Source organism: Hemicordylus capensis, chromosome 3 (assembly GCF_027244095.1).
Source record: "Hemicordylus capensis ecotype Gifberg chromosome 3, rHemCap1.1.pri, whole genome shotgun sequence".
NCBI lineage: Eukaryota > Metazoa > Chordata > Lepidosauria > Squamata > Cordylidae > Hemicordylus > Hemicordylus capensis.
In genome coordinates, this window is record NC_069659.1 from 298,726,282 (window position 1) to 298,745,495 (window position 19,214).

General features: G+C 43.5%; 1 protein-coding gene across 9 annotated transcripts in view; it reads left to right on the forward strand.

Annotated features, from left to right (window-relative positions):
* Nucleotides 1-19,214, forward strand: part of STK25 (serine/threonine kinase 25) — a 29,613-nt gene that overhangs the window by 3,824 nt on the left and 6,575 nt on the right. For 6 of the 9 annotated variants that reach the window (XM_053304716.1, XM_053304714.1, XM_053304712.1 and 3 more), the window contains exons 3-11: nucleotides 5,172-5,402; nucleotides 7,062-7,118; nucleotides 7,753-7,861; nucleotides 8,865-9,022; nucleotides 11,420-11,605; nucleotides 11,870-12,015; nucleotides 12,963-13,077; nucleotides 13,606-13,677; nucleotides 16,575-16,711. In XM_053304716.1, coding sequence (XP_053160691.1) covers nucleotides 5,172-5,402; nucleotides 7,062-7,118; nucleotides 7,753-7,861; nucleotides 8,865-9,022; nucleotides 11,420-11,605; nucleotides 11,870-12,015; nucleotides 12,963-13,077; nucleotides 13,606-13,677; nucleotides 16,575-16,711 — 1,211 coding nt within the window. Of the gene's footprint in view, nucleotides 1-5,171; nucleotides 5,403-5,829; nucleotides 5,948-7,061; nucleotides 7,119-7,752; nucleotides 7,862-8,864; nucleotides 9,023-11,419; nucleotides 11,606-11,869; nucleotides 12,016-12,962; nucleotides 13,078-13,605; nucleotides 13,678-16,574; nucleotides 16,712-19,214 lie in introns of those variants that run through there. The other 3 variants (XM_053304721.1, XM_053304719.1, XM_053304720.1) reach the window with 3 other exon arrangements.

Sequence of the window (19,214 nt, forward strand, 5' to 3'; positions counted from 1 at the left end):
TCTGTCTTTAGAGCCTGGTACATTGCTTGTGACTCAGGTCTTTCTTTCTTCCCAAGGGTGGGGTTGACTAGTGTAAAGTGAAATTTGAGGATGAGACTGTGTGTGAAAGGCTCTGAAAGGCTATTTCAGTTTTGAACAACTCCACAGTACAATCCCCCTCCCTGCTTTTTACCGTCACAGTGTCTGTGGTAAGGATGAGAGGTCAGAGTTATTTTGTTAAGTAATAGGGACCATAGAAAAAGCTTGTGGGCACTGTTCAGGCCTGGGAGACAGTCAGAAATATTGAGGCACCTGTTGAACACAGTATTTTTCAGGGCTCTTGCTTCTGCTTTTGGATTAGCAAACTAAGTTATTTGGATATTTCATCCAGTTACTTCGCCAGACTGCATTCTTCCATAGCCTTCTTTATATATGCCATTCTCTTTGGTGAGTCTTGGTTTCTTGCCAATTTTCATAACAGATCATCATGTTTTCCTTAGATATCTTGGCTGTTCTCTCCCCCCTAGTTTATGAACTGTTTGTTTACTTCCCCCACTCCAGTCCTTTAGTTAAGTGATTCCCTTCTTGCTTTCTCCTTGATCACTCACATTTCCTCTTCCTATATTTCCAGCATGTAATTGTTCATAGGCCTGTGTTGTTTGGGTGTTGCCATGGAGACTGGAGGATGTTTGGTTGCCCTGTGGATGGAGAGACTGTCTTAGATTGGTGCAGAAATGGACCGTGAGGCCTGTGGTTTGGGGACTTGTACAGCCCTTGCATAATTGTAGGAGAGGCTGTTTATTTCTTTTTACCCTGGCCAAAGGTTTCTTAATGGCACCTTATCAGTTTAATGATTAAAGATATGAAGCAGTTGAGCCATATGATCAAATCCCAGTATGGCTGCCTTTGTCTCAGATTAAAATCTTGGGTAGAGCTTTAGTCAAAACAGGTGTACTCTTTGCTGATGACACATTTGTAGGTGAGCCTGTATGATAGCTTCATACAGCAGCGCACATATCAGGTGGGGAAAACTCATAAGCAGGGATATATAACTTGTGCTTTAAAAAATAATCAGTTCTGAGCAAAGTTAAAGCTGTGTAAATGATTTGAGAAGCTAACTTGAACATTTTGTGTAATTGCTTTTTTTAGTTTTAAAAATCTATATCCCATCTTTTTGATCAAATGATCTCCAAGGAGGTATACATCAGGTTGTAATCATACAATGGAAAGCAATTACCTTGTCTTTTGATGATGGGAAGAACATGATTGCTGCTGCTATTCTTAAAAGGCATGTGGTGAGCCCAGGAGAAATAGCAATACATACCTAGAAGTGTGGTCCCAGTCACTGCTAAAGCCATATTCAGACATTACATTGTATGTCTGTACAAGTGTCTGCCAATTTTCAGACACCTATTTAAAAGATGTGTTTATACGGATGACTGTACGTGTGTTTGCTTTAAAAATGAAGCTGATAAAGGCCCCCTCAAATGCAGGGTACAGATAGAAACTGTATGTGCCTTGAGTATAATGTGTGAATAACTGTACATGTGTACATTGTGCATAGAATATAAGTTCATTGAACATGACATGTGTATAGGTTAGGGATGTGCAAACTAGTTCGATGTTGAACCGGTTCGTTTCAACAGTTTCCACTTCCGGTTTGGTTCGACCCTGGACCACCACCACCCTGCAGCCGTTTGGGGGTGGGGGAGGTTCGTGCATTATTTAAAAAATAATAATAATTTAAATGTTCATGAACAACCCCCCACTCGACCAAACTGTGTGTGTGTGTGTGTGTGTGTGTGTGTGTGTGTGTGTGTGTGTGTTCAATGAGTGGCAAAAACGAACTGGCCCAGTCTGGTTTGGACTCAAACCGAACCAGGCCAGTCAGTTTCATGCACACCCCTAGAACAGATTTATCTGCTATTGGGGAGTGCATTCCCCAGTGATGCAGGTCAGATGAAATGTAGCTAGTGCTTCATCTCTTGGTAGTGGGACACAATATTAAATCTTCTGGTGTTGCTTTTTACTTATTGTAGCTGTCATCCTATAGTGAACTCAAGGTAAATGCAATCAATAAGGCGCTACAAGATTGTGAGCCCTTTGGGGACAGGGATCCATCTTATTTATTTGTTGTTTCTCTGTGTAAACTGCCCCAAGCCATTTTTGGAAGGGTGGTATAGAAATCGAATGAATGAATGAATAAGCAGTGAAGTTTCATCCCTGACTGCTAGAAGTTCTGCTTATGACCCTTCCCCATTCTTTGGTTCTGAATTGCCCACTGAGATCTTCACATCTGTCTTGGCAGGCCTTAGCAGCCTTCCTTTAAAAGCTAAAACTCCAGAAACGGAATTCTGCAGATTCTCAGGTTATAACTGCCCTGTCCATAAACTCTACCAGCTTAGTTAACATGTTTTAAAAGTGGAAAGTACTGTATTTCTAGAACCTTCATATAATGAAATCATTTTCTTCTGAAGAATCTCTTACCAGTAAAAACCTTCACTCTTGTTACCTTTTAATCACCTCCGAGATGCAAGCTTTCACTTGCTTTCTCATACCTGTCACATATACGTTCCTCCAATATAGTTCTAATAGCACACCATAATTGTTTCTATTTTAAATGCCAATTGCTTTCTGTCAGTCTTTGCTCTGGAAATGTCTGGTAAATGTGCTTATTTGCCTCATCGACTCACCACTGGAGAGGACGAGCTTGCAAACTGTATGTTTGCATTGTGACCTGGCTGTCCCCTTGCCGTCTGTTTGTTGAGCTGAATGGGGGTGCTTGCTATTGTACTTCACAAAGGATTGGTATGATTGGTGCCCACTGATGCTGTTTGCATTTTCTCAAAGCTATGTTATGGTTCATCAGAATGCATGAATGTGATGTGGGGCCATACCTATTTTTTACCACTAAGAAATTCAGATGTGGATAATTGTAACTCCCCCCCCCCGCCGCCGCCCCCCCCAAACAAAACACGTGTTGCTAATATCAAGATGTAACGAACGCATTTTTAAGACAAAGTTGCAGTTATCCTCTTCTGTGTTTTTGTTGCTGCCAGGCAGCCAAAACAAAAAACAAGCAACCGTCCTCCTTTAGTAGATCTGTAGCAGTAGATTTGAGACTAGAGTTCACCTGCTGGGCACTGCATATAGGCAATCATAACAATGAATAAAATATATTTGGCATTTGCATAGCTCTTTGAAAGTTCATATAATACATTCTTGCTAGAGCTGGTCTTGTCTTAAGCAGGGTGTGCCCTGGTTGCATATGAGTGGGAGACTAGAAGTGTGAGCACTGCAAGATATTCCCCTGAGGGGATGGAGCCGCTCTGGGTAGAGCAGATGGTTTCAAGTTCCCTCCCTGGCGTTTCCAAGATAGGCCTGAAAGGGAATCCTGCCTGCAACCTTGGAGAAGCCACTGCCAGTCTGTGTAGACAATACTGAGCTAGATAGGCCAATGGTCTGACTCAGTATATGGCAGTTTCCTACATTCCTATGTTCCTAACAGCCCTATATGTAATGCAAGTCAACATTATCTCCATTTTGCTGATGGCTGTGAGATACTAGTTTGCCTAAGAACATCTGAATATTATTTAAACCAAGGCAGCCTTGGTGCATGAGTCATTCTTTGATCCCAGTGCCACACTAGATAGAGTAGGGCAATTATACTTTGGGGAAGAATAGGTGGGTTTGGATTTTCTACCTAAATAACTTCCTGGTTCCCACTACTTGTCTTTGAAACTTTGAAATTTTGGAAGTCCTGGTTCTGGTAGCAAACTCACTGTATTCCAGCAGCTCTGGAAGTTTCAGGAGCACATCATGCATGTATCACCTTTTACCCAATGTGCAATGATATTGCCATGTCATGTTGACATATGAGGCCTTTATGCCTGTGTGGATAAGGCCTACAACATCCCTGAAGCCCTGTTGGTACCATAGTGGAACCCAGCAGATTTTGACAAGTCTTAGGTATGTTCCAGTATGATTCTGATACTTGTGGGATTACAAAGTTGCTACTGAATTTCAGGCTTGCAATCCCTTGTAAATGTATTTCCATTCAAAAGGCTGGAATTCAGAAACTGTATAAAGCTGTATAGACAGTACTGGGTAATGTAGGGCCCAGGACTTGTAAAAACACACTCTAAAATGGCAAGCCAATTGGGTGCTGCTCTTATTACTGCTTCGCACCTTGTGCCATGTTGGTGATTTTCTCTGTTAATCCTTTAGTTTGAGTTTCTTTGGATGAGTAGTATTTCTGCAGGGTTAAATGTTGGTTATACCAACAACTTCCGATTGCACAAAGGTGGCTTTTTAGCAGCCTGTGGCACATTAGGGCAATACTCTTAAACATGCTTACTGAGCGGTAAACACTGCCAAATTCAGTAGTCCTCCTTTCTGCTGGGACAAAAGAACATAAGGAAAGCCCTGCTGAATTGGACCAAAAGTCTACCTAGTTGAGCACTCTGTATTCCATATTCCATAGTGGTCAACCAAAGGCTTCCAGGAAGCATGAAGGCCACTGTTGGGGCCTTCCCTCACTGTGGTACACTACCATTTATTTAGCTAACATGGCTAATCGCTGTTAGTGGGTCATCTTTCAGAAATTTCTCCAAATTCCTCCTAAAGCCATTAAAGCATCTAGTGACAGTGAGTTCTATAAGTTATCCAGCAACTGTATAAACAAAGTCACTCATCACTTATATTGGGTGATTCTGAATTTGTTTGATTTATATCCCATTCTAAGTTCCCTCCTTGGCATTTCCAAGATAGGGCTGAGAGAGACTCCTGCCTGCAACCTTGGAGAAGCCACTGCCACTCTGTGTAGACAATACTGAGCGAGATGCATCAGTCGCCTGGCTTTGTATATGGCAGCTTCCTATGTTCCTATCCCATATGCTCAAAGTGCTGCACAGCATTTAAAATAATTGATCCTGTCTCCAAAGCTAGTACTATGGGAAAGGGAGAACATTTTCTCTCTACTTTCCCCACACGCTCTATAATTTAGGACTGATCTGTTGGGTGCCATATAGTAAGAGATGAGCCCTATACTAGAAAAGAGAATGGCATTTGCAGCAGATGAGTCGTGAGTAATGGAAAAGGTGTTGCTCGGCTGCTTAGTGTGATGCATGGTTTCTGTTTGACTAACTCTTTTCTCTTCCCACCCCCCACTTCATGTATTCTTGCTTACTTAGCACTCTCGGGTTGATCCAGAGGAGCTGTTCACCAAGCTAGAGAGGATTGGTAAAGGCTCATTTGGGGAGGTGTACAAAGGAATTGACAACCGTACCAAGGAGGTGGTGGCTATCAAGATAATTGACCTGGAGGAGGCAGAGGATGAGATTGAAGACATCCAGCAGGAGATAACGGTGCTCAGCCAGTGTGACAGCCCCTACATTACCCGTTACTATGGTTCCTACCTGAAGGTAACTGGAACAAACAAATGTTGCCATTTATGTGCTGAAACAGGGGTATGTGTTGCTGCAGGGCAGGGGAGCCTTTTTGCCTATGGGTCATTACTGCTTGACTTTTGCAGGAAAAGTCTGGGAGGAGAGAAATGAAATACAAACCAGGGAATGTCACTCAGAGGTCTAAGGATGGGGAGAAGCATTGGAGAGCACTTTAAAGACAAGCCCTCTGTTTAATGTATGACATTCCTGATGTGTCTTCATCAAGTGTTCTCAATAAGTCTTGTGGCTAGGGTGCTAATATGGCAGGAGAAAGGAAGCAAGTGTGTATGACAAGAGCATACCCTCAGCCTACACCCTACAGAAATACTACTCATCCAAAGAAACCCAAACTAAAGAATCAACAGAGAAAATCAGAAACACATGTGACGCTCTCTCTCATTAATTACAGGACTGATTTCATCAAACTTTACCCTTTTGTTGGGTCTGTAGCCCGAAGCCACATTCCTTCCTTCTGAGATTTGCTTATTTCTGATGTGACCCAGTACCAGCGTTGTCAGAAGGTGCATGACAGTGGAGGATGAACTTTGCTTTCAGGACATACACGCTCCCCTTGTTTCCTAAGAGAGGTTGCTCTGAGAATGTTGTGATTCCACATGGCAGAGGCAGGGTTGCCTTTGTGTTTCCTTACCTTGAACTTCTTACGTGATGTTAACGCACTGCCAGAGTTCTGTAGAAAAGGCAGATATTTAAGCTGTGCATAAAGACAGGTGCTGTCCCAACTCAAACCTCCTCTGTGCTTAAGCTTGCCTCATGATTCCTCCTAGCTTCTTGGCACCATCATATTATTTTGAGGTGATTGACTTGAATACAGAGTGCTTATGAAAAGTCTGAAGGTGCCCAAGTGTCAGAATTTGCTACCTGTCAAACTACATGTTCAAAATATTCATATGGTGCGATTCTTGCTAGACTGTATATTTCAGAGGGCAGGTGGGATATTGCATGTTTGGATGCTTTCCCCCTGGAAAATCTCTCTACACATGAATAGTGGTATAAGGGAGAAAGCTAGGCTAGAATGATTCTTCCTAACATGCTAGTTTTCTGTAGGCAAATAATTTTTCATATATGGGAGAATTTTTAATGCATATGACACTCCTAGGAAACATAGGAAACTGCCATATACTGAGTCAGACCAGTGGTCTATCTAGCTCAGTATTGTCTTCACAGTCTGGCAGCGGCTTCTCCATGGTTGCAGGCAGGAAGTTCTCTCAGCCCTATCTTGGAGAAGCCAGGGAGGGAACTTGGAACCTAGATGCTCTTCCCAGAGCGGCTCCATCCCCTCAGAGGAATATCTTGCAGTGCTCACACATCAAGTCTCCCATTCAGATGCAACCAGGACAGACCCTGCTTAGCTATGGGGACAAGTCATGCTTGCTACCACAAGACCAGCTCTCCTCCCCTACAGTCCCCTACAGCTCTCCTCACCTGCAGTCTGAAGTGGTACAGCCCAGCTAGAGTTGAACCATGTGATTCTGCTATTTATGTAGCTGTATTTATGTAGACAGAGAACTGGGGTGGCCCATTCTTCAGAAAGAGAGTATCTAGTATGTGTTTCTCCTACTATATCTAGGGCAAACCCAGATGGACAGACTCAATTTAATTTCATCTCATTCACAGGGCACCAAGCTGTGGATAATCATGGAGTACTTGGGGGGTGGCTCAGCACTGGATCTCGTAAGTATCTTTCTTTTTCAGCCTGGAACCTAAAATTTAGGTGAATTCAACACTGGTCTCTGGAGAGACAATCTCAAGTCTCATTCAGAAAACCTGCACTCTGTAGACTTCCCATAGTGTATTTGAGCAAGTGGCTTATGAATGAATATCTCACTGTTTAATCAGCAATTAGAGCTGGGGAGAACAATTAGTGTTCTCTCTAATTTTTTTCATCTGTGTGCAGAATGAGTTTTGTTCTGGGTGGCAGTGTCAAGGCAGTGTGTGCGCACATGCATTCAGAGTGGGACCTTCCTCATTCAACCTGAGCGGGATCTAAAATTGACTGAGCGGATATCAAAAACTGTTTGAGTATGTGCACACGTGCCCGCCTTAGAGAGAACACTGGGTGGGAGTCTCTTATGCTGCTCCAGTTCATGTATGTATTTCATTGATTGATTGAGTTTTAACATTTATATGCATGAGCAATTCGCTACTGAAGCAATCTTCTTCTGTTTCTAGTCTCTTATTCGCCAACCTCCCAGTAAATTACTGTTCCAGACACCCAAGTTAAAATGTTAAAGGAGACTTGACATCTTGAATTTGTATAGCTTAATTTGCCACCCCAACACCTGGCCACTTTTTTGTTTTGGTACAGCTCAAACCTGGTCCCTTGGAGGAAACCTACATTGCTACCATTCTGCGAGAAATTCTAAAGGGTTTAGACTATCTTCACTCTGAGAGGAAAATCCACAGAGACATCAAAGGTCAGGATTGCAAAATACACAGCTCCTATTTGTTTTCTGGCAGTTCCCTTTTGAGACCAGGAAGACCATGATTGCTATTTGCTTTGCACTGACATTCTCAGAAAAGAAATCTAGCCTAGACATCTGTGATCATGTGTTGAGTCAAGGATTCCGGTTTCTGGCACAGATTTGTGCAGATTCCTCTCTCAATTGACTGAAGATGATTAGCTTTTTTAAAATTAAAGGGCAGGTTTCATGGTTGTAAAAAGCGTAAAGAAGAATAGTGGCTGCTATGGGGTGGAAACTGGCAGTTCTGGCTTGCAGTTGTCAGATAATAGGATTTCATCATTCTTCTGAAACTCCAGACTCTGCTGCCTATTAATGTGGCTGCTTGGATTGTGAAATTGTAGGGCTGTTTGAGCCAGCAGTAAAATAAATCATGTCAGTTGTTTGAAATCAACATGACAGTGTTTGTCCCACTCTTGGAATATTCTGAACTTATGAGACTGTCTTATACTGAGTCAGACTGTTGGTCCATCTGGCTCAGTATTCACTATACTAGCTGGTAGCAGCTCTCTGTGTTCAGACAGGGGTCTTTTTCAACCGAGCTGGAGATGCCTGGGATTGAATCTGGGACTGCATGCAAAGCAGGTGCTCTACCACTAAGGCCTTACTCTAATATAGTTCTACTGAAATGAGTGAAATGAATAACACTAATAGATATGCATGTGTTTCCATTATTATTATTTTTTTGATGGTGCATATATATTTCACAGCAGGCACCATCTTAGAAGAGGCATGCCCTCCTATGAGTGTGTGAAGGGGGAATGTCTCTCGAGATTGTGCCTACCGTCTGCAGTTCTTGTAAGTACATATATTAAAGATAGTTAACATCTTTAAAATGCATTGCCTGGTTCATCAAGGATGCCTCTTGAGGCTATTATAAGCATCCCCTTTTATCTCAGGAGAGAGCAATTGTATCCCCCTTGGATTCATGCACCTCTGTAACTTTTTGTATGAACAGCTGCCAACGTGTTACTCTCGGAGCAAGGGGATGTCAAACTTGCAGACTTTGGTGTGGCTGGCCAGCTGACAGACACGCAGATCAAGAGAAACACCTTTGTGGGAACTCCTTTTTGGATGGCACCTGAAGTCATCAAGCAGTCAGCCTATGACTTCAAGGTGAGCTGAGACGAGCACGGGCTGCTCAGTTAGAAGGCACATCAGGTTATCTCATTAGATGTGTCTTTGTTCTATGTTACAGCAAAGGGTGCGTGTAGCAGGATGGATAAAAGTCTATGATGGGTTTTAAAAATTTAAATTGAACTTTTAAAATTAATCTCAGCTATAATTTTTGTGTTTAAGAATAACCTGATCATTAAACTGCGTTAACCTGAACTTAATGCAAACTTGAAATCAAAACTTTATCATAATGTTTTTTCTCAAAGAAAGATGAGAGAACATCTTCATCAGCACAATAGTTTACATACTTATATTATGGTTTGGTTGTGAGGGCCAGGAACTGGCAAGTCATGATAGATGTAATGCAGTAAACCATAGTCGTGATGTTTTACTTCTATTTGTGTGCTTAGTAACTGCCTGATCTCTGCAGCTGCAGAGATCCAAACCATTACAGTACTGTAAATATTTATTAGTGTACCAATCAACTAATTAGTACTAGCTTAACCTGCACAAAACACCTGTGTGCTAGTACTTGATTGCTCTCCTCACCTCAGATCTCTCCACCCTCACCTGAGCTGTGCTCCTGCTCCTCCTCCTCCATCCCGTTGCTTCCCTCCCCTCCCCTCCCCCCTTGGTCACTCCTCCATCCCCCTCACCTCTCTTGGTCGTGGCTGCAGTGTTGCTGACGCAGATGAGCCAAGCCGCAGCCCCCTAACCCCAGAGACCTCCCCACCCTCACCCTGCTTTTGCTCCACAGGAGCAGCAGCAGCGGTTGACCAGGCCCTTCTGCACTGCCGATGCCATGGCCTCTTGAACCCTTCAGGATGCTGATAGGGCCGCGCCTGTCGTTCGCCCTTCCTTGTTTCTCTCTTCTGCTCCCTCTTTTTCTCTTTCTTCTCTGCTCACTCTTGCCTAGTTCCTCTCCCTTCTTTTTTTTCCCTTTCTTTCCCTCTGTCTCTCCTTTCCTGTTAACAGATCTTGTTCATCTTGTTTCCTCATCTAATCACACAGTGGCAGCCTCCTTCTCCTGAAGAGACTCTTTCCTCTTTCACAACTCTCCTCTTCACAGACTCTATAGGCCTTGTACACATTCCACACTATCCTTTTATATTCCGACCAGTAACAGTTGCTTTCCAACTGACCTTAACCATCACAGGCTCCTCCTCCCTTTCTGCATATGGAATCCCCACTGCCCAATCACCACAGTGCTTCTACTTTCACAGGCTCCTCCGACCTGTCTGCATATGGCATCACCACCATGCTTCTGCTCTGTTACCTCCGATTGGTAAAGCACGGTGTGGGAGGGGCTTGCCACATATGTCCTTAGCCTTTTTATTTATTTTATTTATATATATATATATATATATATATATATATATATATATATATATATATATAAAATACACACACACACACACATATATATACATTTATTTAGGACACATCTAAATTGGAGATGGAAATTTTTGAGTTAAATGGATGATTTAAATTGGCCTTTCTTTCAATCCACCCTGGCTTATAAATATACCTTTTTGAGAAATTAGTGCAATTTTTCCCATTCAGGTTCAATACAAACTTCGAAGCCTGTGTGACACACACACTTGCTACGGTAAGTGATGTTCCATCAACTTCCTTTGTCCATACTAGTGAGTCTAACACTGTAGCAGTGTATTTTCCCCACCCCAAAGGGAATTAAATTCCCTTACATTCAGAGACATGTTTTTACTGGTCAATAATGAAATTATGAAAAATTAATTTGTGATTATGAAATTGATTGCTTTGATGAAAATAAATAATGATTATGTTTGAGAGGTGTGCCTTGCTCTTGTCAACTTTTCTATTGTCAGGTGGGTGGTTCTTTCTTTTGAATCCTCATTCAAAATCCTTACATATGCTTGCCTGAGTATTCAGCCATAATGTGTGCATTTATTTGAACATTTTCCTTGTTTTTCTCCATGGTTAGAAACTATGCCACAACCTCTGCATTACAAGAATGCATGCTACTCTACTCCTGCTGTAGGCCTTGTACACATTCCACAATATTGTCTGCAAACATCTATATCCTTTATAGTATTTGCAGGAGATGGATGTATTGTCCTCTTCAGTGTTGCACTCTTGTCCAAGGTCTAATGAATGAGTGACAACTAGAAATTACTGATTCCCTTATGTCATTTCATTTAGACACAGTTTAAGGAAGCACCCCCACGATAAATCTGTATTTGTCTCTCACTTGCATGTGGAAACTGGATAATTCTAGGAGACAAATGAATAGTTGAGTCTTTAGATGAATCTCCTTTTTCTTTGAACTGATCAAAGTTCATGTCCATTCAGTGGGGTTCTCCATGTGCCCAGGGTAAGGCAGTGTTCTGAAGCTGCTCTTTTCCCTTCTTCTTCCAGGCAGACATTTGGTCCCTTGGTATTACTGCTATTGAACTGGCAAAGGGAGAGCCTCCAAATTCTGATCTGCACCCTATGAGAGTTCTCTTCTTGATCCCCAAAAACAACCCTCCAACACTGGAGGGACACCACAGCAAGCCCTTCAAGGAATTTGTGGAAGCTTGCCTTAACAAAGATCCCAGATTTGTAAGTATTATTGCTGCCTCTCCTTATAAACAGCGCCTGGATGTCCTGAGGGTCACAAAACCTGACTTGCATGTGGAAACTGGTTTAAAAAAAACCGTGCTTGTTTTTTTAGAGACAAGAGCAAGCAGGAGAAGGCAGAGCAGATTCATTTTGAGTTCTCAAAATGAAAAGGCTCTTCAGAAAGCCACAGTGGTGATTCTCTGCCTTTTTTGTTTTGGCTTCTGCCAGCTGAAGCATCTTCTCATGTCACCTGTCTTTGCACAGAGGCCCACTGCAAAGGAGTTGCTAAAACACAAATTCATCACACGCTACACCAAGAAGACGTCATTTCTCATGGAGCTCATTGACCGGTACAAACACTGGAAGTCAGAGGGGCATGGTGAGGATTCCAGCTCAGATGACTCTGATATGTATGTATTTTTCTTGCTTTGGGAATCTTTCCCCTTTCTCTTCTCCCTCACCCTTGACTTATAATTTACACCTCAGTTGCACCATGCAAATTTTCTCTGGGCAAATACCACCTATAAAATGTTGCTTTAAGGTGGACCTAATAACCATCAATCAATCAAAGTTTATTACAGTCCTTGACCAGTAAGATAACACAATAGTACAATGACTTCAATTGAAACAATCATGAATTGGAGACTACTTGAATAAATTCTTGGGGTATCTTACATGCAGCTACAAAAACAATTTAAAAAACACATTTTTATGTGGCTTCTTAGGAAGGGGTTGTGGGAGCAAAAGCCAAGCTGGCTAATCCCATTCTTAAAAAAAGAACTGTAGAAGAGAAGCGTGGGTGTTTGGGGGGATGAGTTGGGCATCTATTGGGGAAAGGAGGAGTCTTATCTACTTAGGAACATAGGAAGCTGCCATATACTGAGTCAGACCATTGGTCTATCTAGCTCAGTATTGTCTTTACAGACTGGCAGTGGCTTCTGCAAGGTTGCACGCAGGAATCTCTCTCAGCCCTATCTTGGAGAAGCCAGGGAGGGAACTTGGAACCTTCTGCTCTTCCCAGAGCGGCTCCATCCCCTGAGGGGAAGATCTCATAGTGCTCACACTTCTAGTCTCCCTTTCATATGCAACCAGGGCGGACCCTGCTTAGCTAAGGGGACAAGTCATGGTTGCTACCATAAGTCCAGCTCTCCTCCCCTTGGTACCCCATGTATTGTAACCCCTTGATACACTGGATGGGAAGTTCTGGGGACAGGACTAGCTGTGTTTGAAGTAGGACTAAGCAGCACACACCCACAATCAGGCAAGCCCTGCCCCTGAAACCTTGGCCTGTGTCCTGCTTTCTTTGTCCAGTGCTGTTCTTGGATATGAGCTTAACTCCGTCTCTCTCTCTTTCTAGTGATGGAGATACAGATGAGAGAGATCAAGGACCCATCTGGACTTTCCCGCCAACCATTCGCCCCAATTCCCTGAACAAGCTGCACAAAGGGATGCCTCACCATGGGTCCCAAAAGGTCAGTCTGATCTCATTGCAGCCGAGAAGCAGAGCAATTCAAGCCAATGGGCTTGGGGGAGTGAGCCGCTCTACTGAAATGCTGGCAGTCTAGTGTTGCTGTGATGGTCCTGATAATCCTGCAGCAGCAAATTACTTCTTTTGGGGTCTCATTTTAATTTCCCCTGATATTTGTTGATATGAGAAAGATTCTCTGTTTAGTAATGCATTTGTAATACAGGTCTTCTGCCCAGGACTTTGGTAATGCTATTCTAAGTGCTCTCAAATCATATGGCACTAGGCTTCTGTCATGGATTGCTCTTCCTGCTGGTGCCATACATCTGCCTTAAGCTCTTTCCTGTATCGGTGGAAGCTACTGAGAGCATGCAGCAGAAACTGGAAATAATTTTTGTCTGTTTTGTTCATTTCCCCTTGTTCTTGCTGTGGGAATGTGGATTAATGTTGCTCACCAATGCAAATTATTTTCATAAAGTCCTGGATGGATTGCTCAGGGTAACATTCACTGGCAAGCCTTTTCCCCCTTTCCTAGCCCGTTGAGCCCATCAAGCGGCAGCCGCGGTCTCAGTGTCTCTCTACTCTCGTACGCCCTGTCTTCGGGGAGGTGAGAAGCACGGACGGTGGGTGGGTGGGTGTCGGATTTTCTTTCGTGTACTTGTCTGTAATGCGTAGCTGAGCAACTGAGGATGTTGGGTTAGAACAGGAAGGATCAGGGTGGGAGCTGAAGAGAGAGTGGGGGTGACTTCATACTGAGATATGCATTTTCTGCTTGCCTACAGTATATTCACAAAACCTTCTTTGATAGGCCAGTTCTGCCTTGCTGTGCATAGTGAAGCAACAGCTCTCCTGTTTTCTTCTTGATCCAGTTCACTGCCACCAATTTGTCTGTAGCAACACAGTGCAGCAAATTAAGTTGAGGAAGGGGACAGGGCTTGGTTCCCTTTATCTGCATGCTCTATTTCAAACATACAAACCTCCTTCCACCCACTTCTATGTGTGAATAAATACATTGAACTGCTCTCCCACGTCTAGCTTGACCTTTAGTCTTTGTTTGTGGCAGGGAGGATGACCACTTTTGCTTGTGCCTGACATGCTTGTACATAGTAGCCGACATGCACACTGAAACACATGTGTTCCCATCCCACTGGGGCAACTGTGCATGTAAAAGGCAGTCTCAGTGGTGTTGTGCAAGAGCACACTTACACAGCAACCATAAACAGTGCGCTCAATTGCCTGCTGCTAGAGAGTCACCTTAAGTGGCACAGCGGGGAAATGCTTGACTAACAGGCAGAAGGTTGCCGGTTCGAATCCCCACTGGTATTATATCGGGCAGCAGCAATATAGGAAGATGCTGAAAGGCATCAGCTCATACTGTGCCAGAGGAAGCAATGGTAAACCCCTCCTGTATTCTACCAAAGAAAACCACAGGGCTCTGTGGGCACCAGGAGTCAAAATCAACTCTATTTATATTTTATTTTATTTTAACATTTTAATACCTCCCAAAACTTACGTCTGGGCGGTGTGACTTGATGGCACACTTTACTTTACTTCCAGTAGCACTTTGCAAGTACACCCTTGCGCAACACCCCCAGGGCTGCCTTCTATGTAGGAACTAACCCCAGTGGGGAAGGAGCACTGGCATCTTACTGTGCAGCATGTTGGCCAATGACTGCAATCCAGTAAAGTGCAGAATCCAGTAAAGCGCAGAACCACACCTTTCCCGTTTTCGGCGTGGAAAGTGAAACTGCCTGAAGCACCCAGGGCTTTGCTCTCTACAGCCAGCCTGAGAGCCTTCTTCACAGTCTTCTGAATCATGATATCTGTTTAGCCTAATGCAGAGTGATTTTATTTTAAGGAAGAAACACAATCTAATTAAGCACTTGATATCCAGTTTGATGGGCAAGAAGACATTTAAGCCTGTAGGACTACTTTGATGACTTGTTCGACTTCATGTCAGACACAATTCGATCTGCTCTAGCAAAAGTCATTTCCTTCCACCAGTGGAACCAGGAAAACACATTTGCTATTCCTTTCTCAGATTAGTATTAAACTTTGCCCTGTCCTGTATCCTGATGTGGGCGGCAGCCTGAACTCAGTGGAAGGTAACTAGGTTGATCCTTAGACTACAAGCAAGGATTTGTGAGGACAGGTCAAAGCCACTTAATTAGCACAGCTGATGAAGAGAGAGTTAATAGAACCGGACAGGCTTTAGGTGATAAAACTGTTACTTGTATAATAATGGCTTTTGCTTTCAGCTCTGCTTTTGGCTAGCTGTGCGGTCTTTGGAGAAATTCTTAGTGCTGTCTGTAAGCAAAAGATTCTTTGCCAGTATAAATACCAAGGGAGTTACTGAGACCGAATAGGAAATTCCACAAAATGTGCTATTTCTTGTTTAGGAAATCCATGCCATCTAAGCTTTCAGCAGGTGGCTGAAATTAGATGGTATTTAGATGGAGCCTGGATGCTCAGCTTTGTGTTACCTAATGTTTTTGTACTTTTATACACATAATGGTCTACACTTTTGCACAGACACCAAATTCTGCAATCAAAATTTGCACTCTGTATTTTCTTGAATTGTAAAATGTAGCTGACCATTAGTTTACCAAGAAAAAACAGTACCTGGTGCAGTGTTGGGGATGAGTAACAGCTGCATGCAGTTTGGGTACTGTTAAGAGAGTAAGCTCTTGAGTGCACTCACCCAACACAGTGAGTTTGTTGGGTTGTCAAGAGACAAGAACTTGTTCAAGAGATTCTAAGCCCATTTACATGGAAGTCAGTCGTTGATCTAAGTGACACTTACTTCCAAATAAGTGTGCTTAAGATGATAGCCACCTAATGGCTCAGCAGGGAAATGGCTTGACTACCAAGCCAGAGGTTGCTGGTTCAAATCCCCACTGGTATGTTTCCCAGGCTATGGGAAACACCTGTATCGGGCAGCAGTGATATAGGAAGATGCTGAAAGGCATCATCTCATACTGCACTGTTGCAGGCAATGGTAAACACCTCCCTGTATTCTACCAGACAACCACAGGGCTCTGTGGTTGCCAGGAGCCGACACCAACTCGAAGGCACACTTTACCTTTTAAGAATATAGGCTTTAGATCTGTCAGACTTGCTTGTGTTTTGAGGCATGTTGTAGGGCAAATCTTACTTGTAATTATAGCAATAGCAATAGCACTTACATTTATATACCGCTCTATAGCTGGAAGCTCTCTAAGCAGTTTACAATGATTTAGCATATTGCCCCCAACATTCTGGGTACTATTATGCCAGCTAATGCTGTTGCTGCTAACAAAATTGAACTTTTGTGATTGTGCAGAAAGCCTGCCAGTCAGGCAGGAGTCTTTCCCAGGCCTACATGGCGATGCCAGGGATTGAATTGTGATCATCTGCCTGCAGCGCAGATGCTGTACCACTGAACTATGGCCCCATCCCCTTCTGCGATACTTCTGCCTAAAACTCTGTCCCAGACAATATGCTAACTCTCTCTCTTCTTGGCAGCTCAAAGACAAGCACAAGCAAACTGGAGGCAATGTAGGAGCCATGGAGGAACTGGAGAACGCCTTTAGCTTAGCCGAGGAGTCTTGTCCAGGGATCTCTGACAAATTAATCGCACATATGGTGGCACGAGTGCAAAGGTAAAAGTAGTGAGGGAAGCAGCTTGACCAGATTTACTTTGGTTATCAGTAGGGTGGGAGGTGTGCAACAGCAACTAAGCCTACCCTCTCTTTCCCAGTATATGTTCATTTGGTGCTCAGAATAAAACACAAGATATGGGGTTACACTCCCCCAGAAAGAACATGTATGTAGCTTGGGAGTATTCTTGGATGCCATGCTCTACCTGTTTTGTCAGGTTGAGGCAGAGACCAGGAGAGCTTTTTATTAGCTTTGGCCAATATGCCAGCTATGCCCATTTCTAGAAGTAAACTACCCTAACAGTAGGACATCTGTAGTTAACCTCCAGGCTAGACTTCTATGTGGGACTGCCTTTGTACATAGACTGGAAACTGCAAATAGTGCAGAATGTGGCAGTCAAGCTGGTCTATGGAATAACCCAAAGATACCATAGAATACCAGTCTTAAAAACTGCACAGGCTGCCAATATGTTTCTGAGCAAAATACAAAGTACTCACTATTACCTTTAAAGCCCTTTAACAGCTTGGGTCCAGGGTACTTGAGAGGACCTTCTATGTCATGAACCCCGCTGCCTACTGAAATCATGTGGGCAGGTCTAGTTACACTTGCCACCAGCTCATTTGGTGGCAACATGTCACCAGGCCTCCTCTATGGCTGCCCACACTCCCTATCAATACAAGAGCTTCTCCATCTCTGGCTGCCAAAAAAACACACCCTTAAGACACACTTAATCTGGATTGTGTCATTGCCATTCATAAATCTGGATTCTGCACAGGACCTCATGGGTGGAATACTCAGGCTCCTCATGGCTCCTGTATTCTGCCTCACACACTTGGTTATTTGGGCAGGTAGGGCGCCATTTTGTCAGTTCCTTTCAGACTGCCAAAGTGTCAACACCTCATTGTTCGTTTGCTCTTCAGTTTCGGTTTGGTTCTGTGAGTTTTGAGCAAAAACAATACTATTGTTAGGATCTTTTGGCTTTGACTCTGACTGTTTACGGTTTATTCTTTCTTTAATTTGACATAAAGACTTAAGGTGAGTGAAGTGTGGCAGGAAGCTACCTTCGACAGACTGAATCCTGCCTTCTATGTTTGGGCGAGAAACATAACACGTCTTGCAAAATCTGCATGTTGGTTTTTTTGAGACTTTTAAAAATCTAGCACTATGACTTAGAGCGGCACTTTATGACGAGGGTTTGAGACCACCTACGCCAATTCAAAGATCTCAGTCAATATCAGCATCGACTTAGGTGTTGAGGGCTGCTGCATCTGCGCAATCTATACCCCCGATGCCTAGTGCTCCACTGTTGACAAAATATGTCTTCAAACATATTTGGAGAGGAGAACTGGTCTTGTGGTAGCAAGCATGACTTGTCCCCATAGCTAAGCAGGGTCTGCCCTGGTTGCATCTGAATGGGAGACTTGATGTGTGAGCACTGTAAGATCTTCCCCTCAGGGGATGAAGCCACTCTGGGAAGAGCAGAAGGTTTCAAGTTCCCTCCCTGGCTTCTCCAAAATAGGGCTGAGAGAGATTCCTGCCTGCAACCTTGGAGAAGCCGCTGCCAGTCTGTGAAGACAAAACTGAGCTAGATAGACCACTGGTCTGACTCAGTATATGGCAGTTTCCTATGTTCCAAACAGCCTCTGCTTCCAAAGCTGCTCCTCCTTTTCACAGACATAAACATAAGAAGAGGAGAAGGTCCTTTGAAGATGAGCTGCCAAGAAGCACTGGGATTGGAGCTCAACACCACCCTCAAGATTGGCTACTAATATGCCATCTCCTACTGAGCTACAGAGTTTTGATACTCAAATCAAGCACACTACGCCTCCATCAATGTTGAGGGATGCCATGGGATGCTGATTGCCGTTGCCGGCGCTCTGTGTCAACAGACCCACAACTTCATCAGCTCTGTCTACTACTCCATTGTTACCAGAGAGGTTTAGAAAACTCCCTCAACATCTATCTCAATTCCTGCGCCTCAACAACTTCTGCTCTCGACATCGGCTCCAGCTATACTTTGATGATCAATGTCTGTCTCACCTGCACTGACACTTTACAGTCTCCATCAACATCGAGAGGTGGGACTCCACAACACCTAGTTATAGTTTCACCATCTGAGTCAGCCATTATATTTGATGTTGAGGATGCAGTCCGAGACCTGGAGAATGGATGGGATCTGACTGCAGTGAAGACATTTTCCCTATTAGATTCGACGGAGAGTATTCCCTTTGCCTCCACCTTAAAAAGTTTTCTAAGCCAGGGCTTGGATGAGGGCTCCGATATAGAGGAGATGACTGCATCGGTACTGAAGACTTCCTCTAAGCCTCTGATTCGCACTGTTCCTTCTACTCATGGGATTATGTGCCCTTCCATTATTTAGGCATACATCTTCTCATCCACCTACTCATTGTAAATGTGTTGGTCATTGGCAGACCTTTCGTGATTCCCAAAGCTCCACTACAGCAAGACTCTGGGACAATCACAGGGATTACCTTGGGATATCCT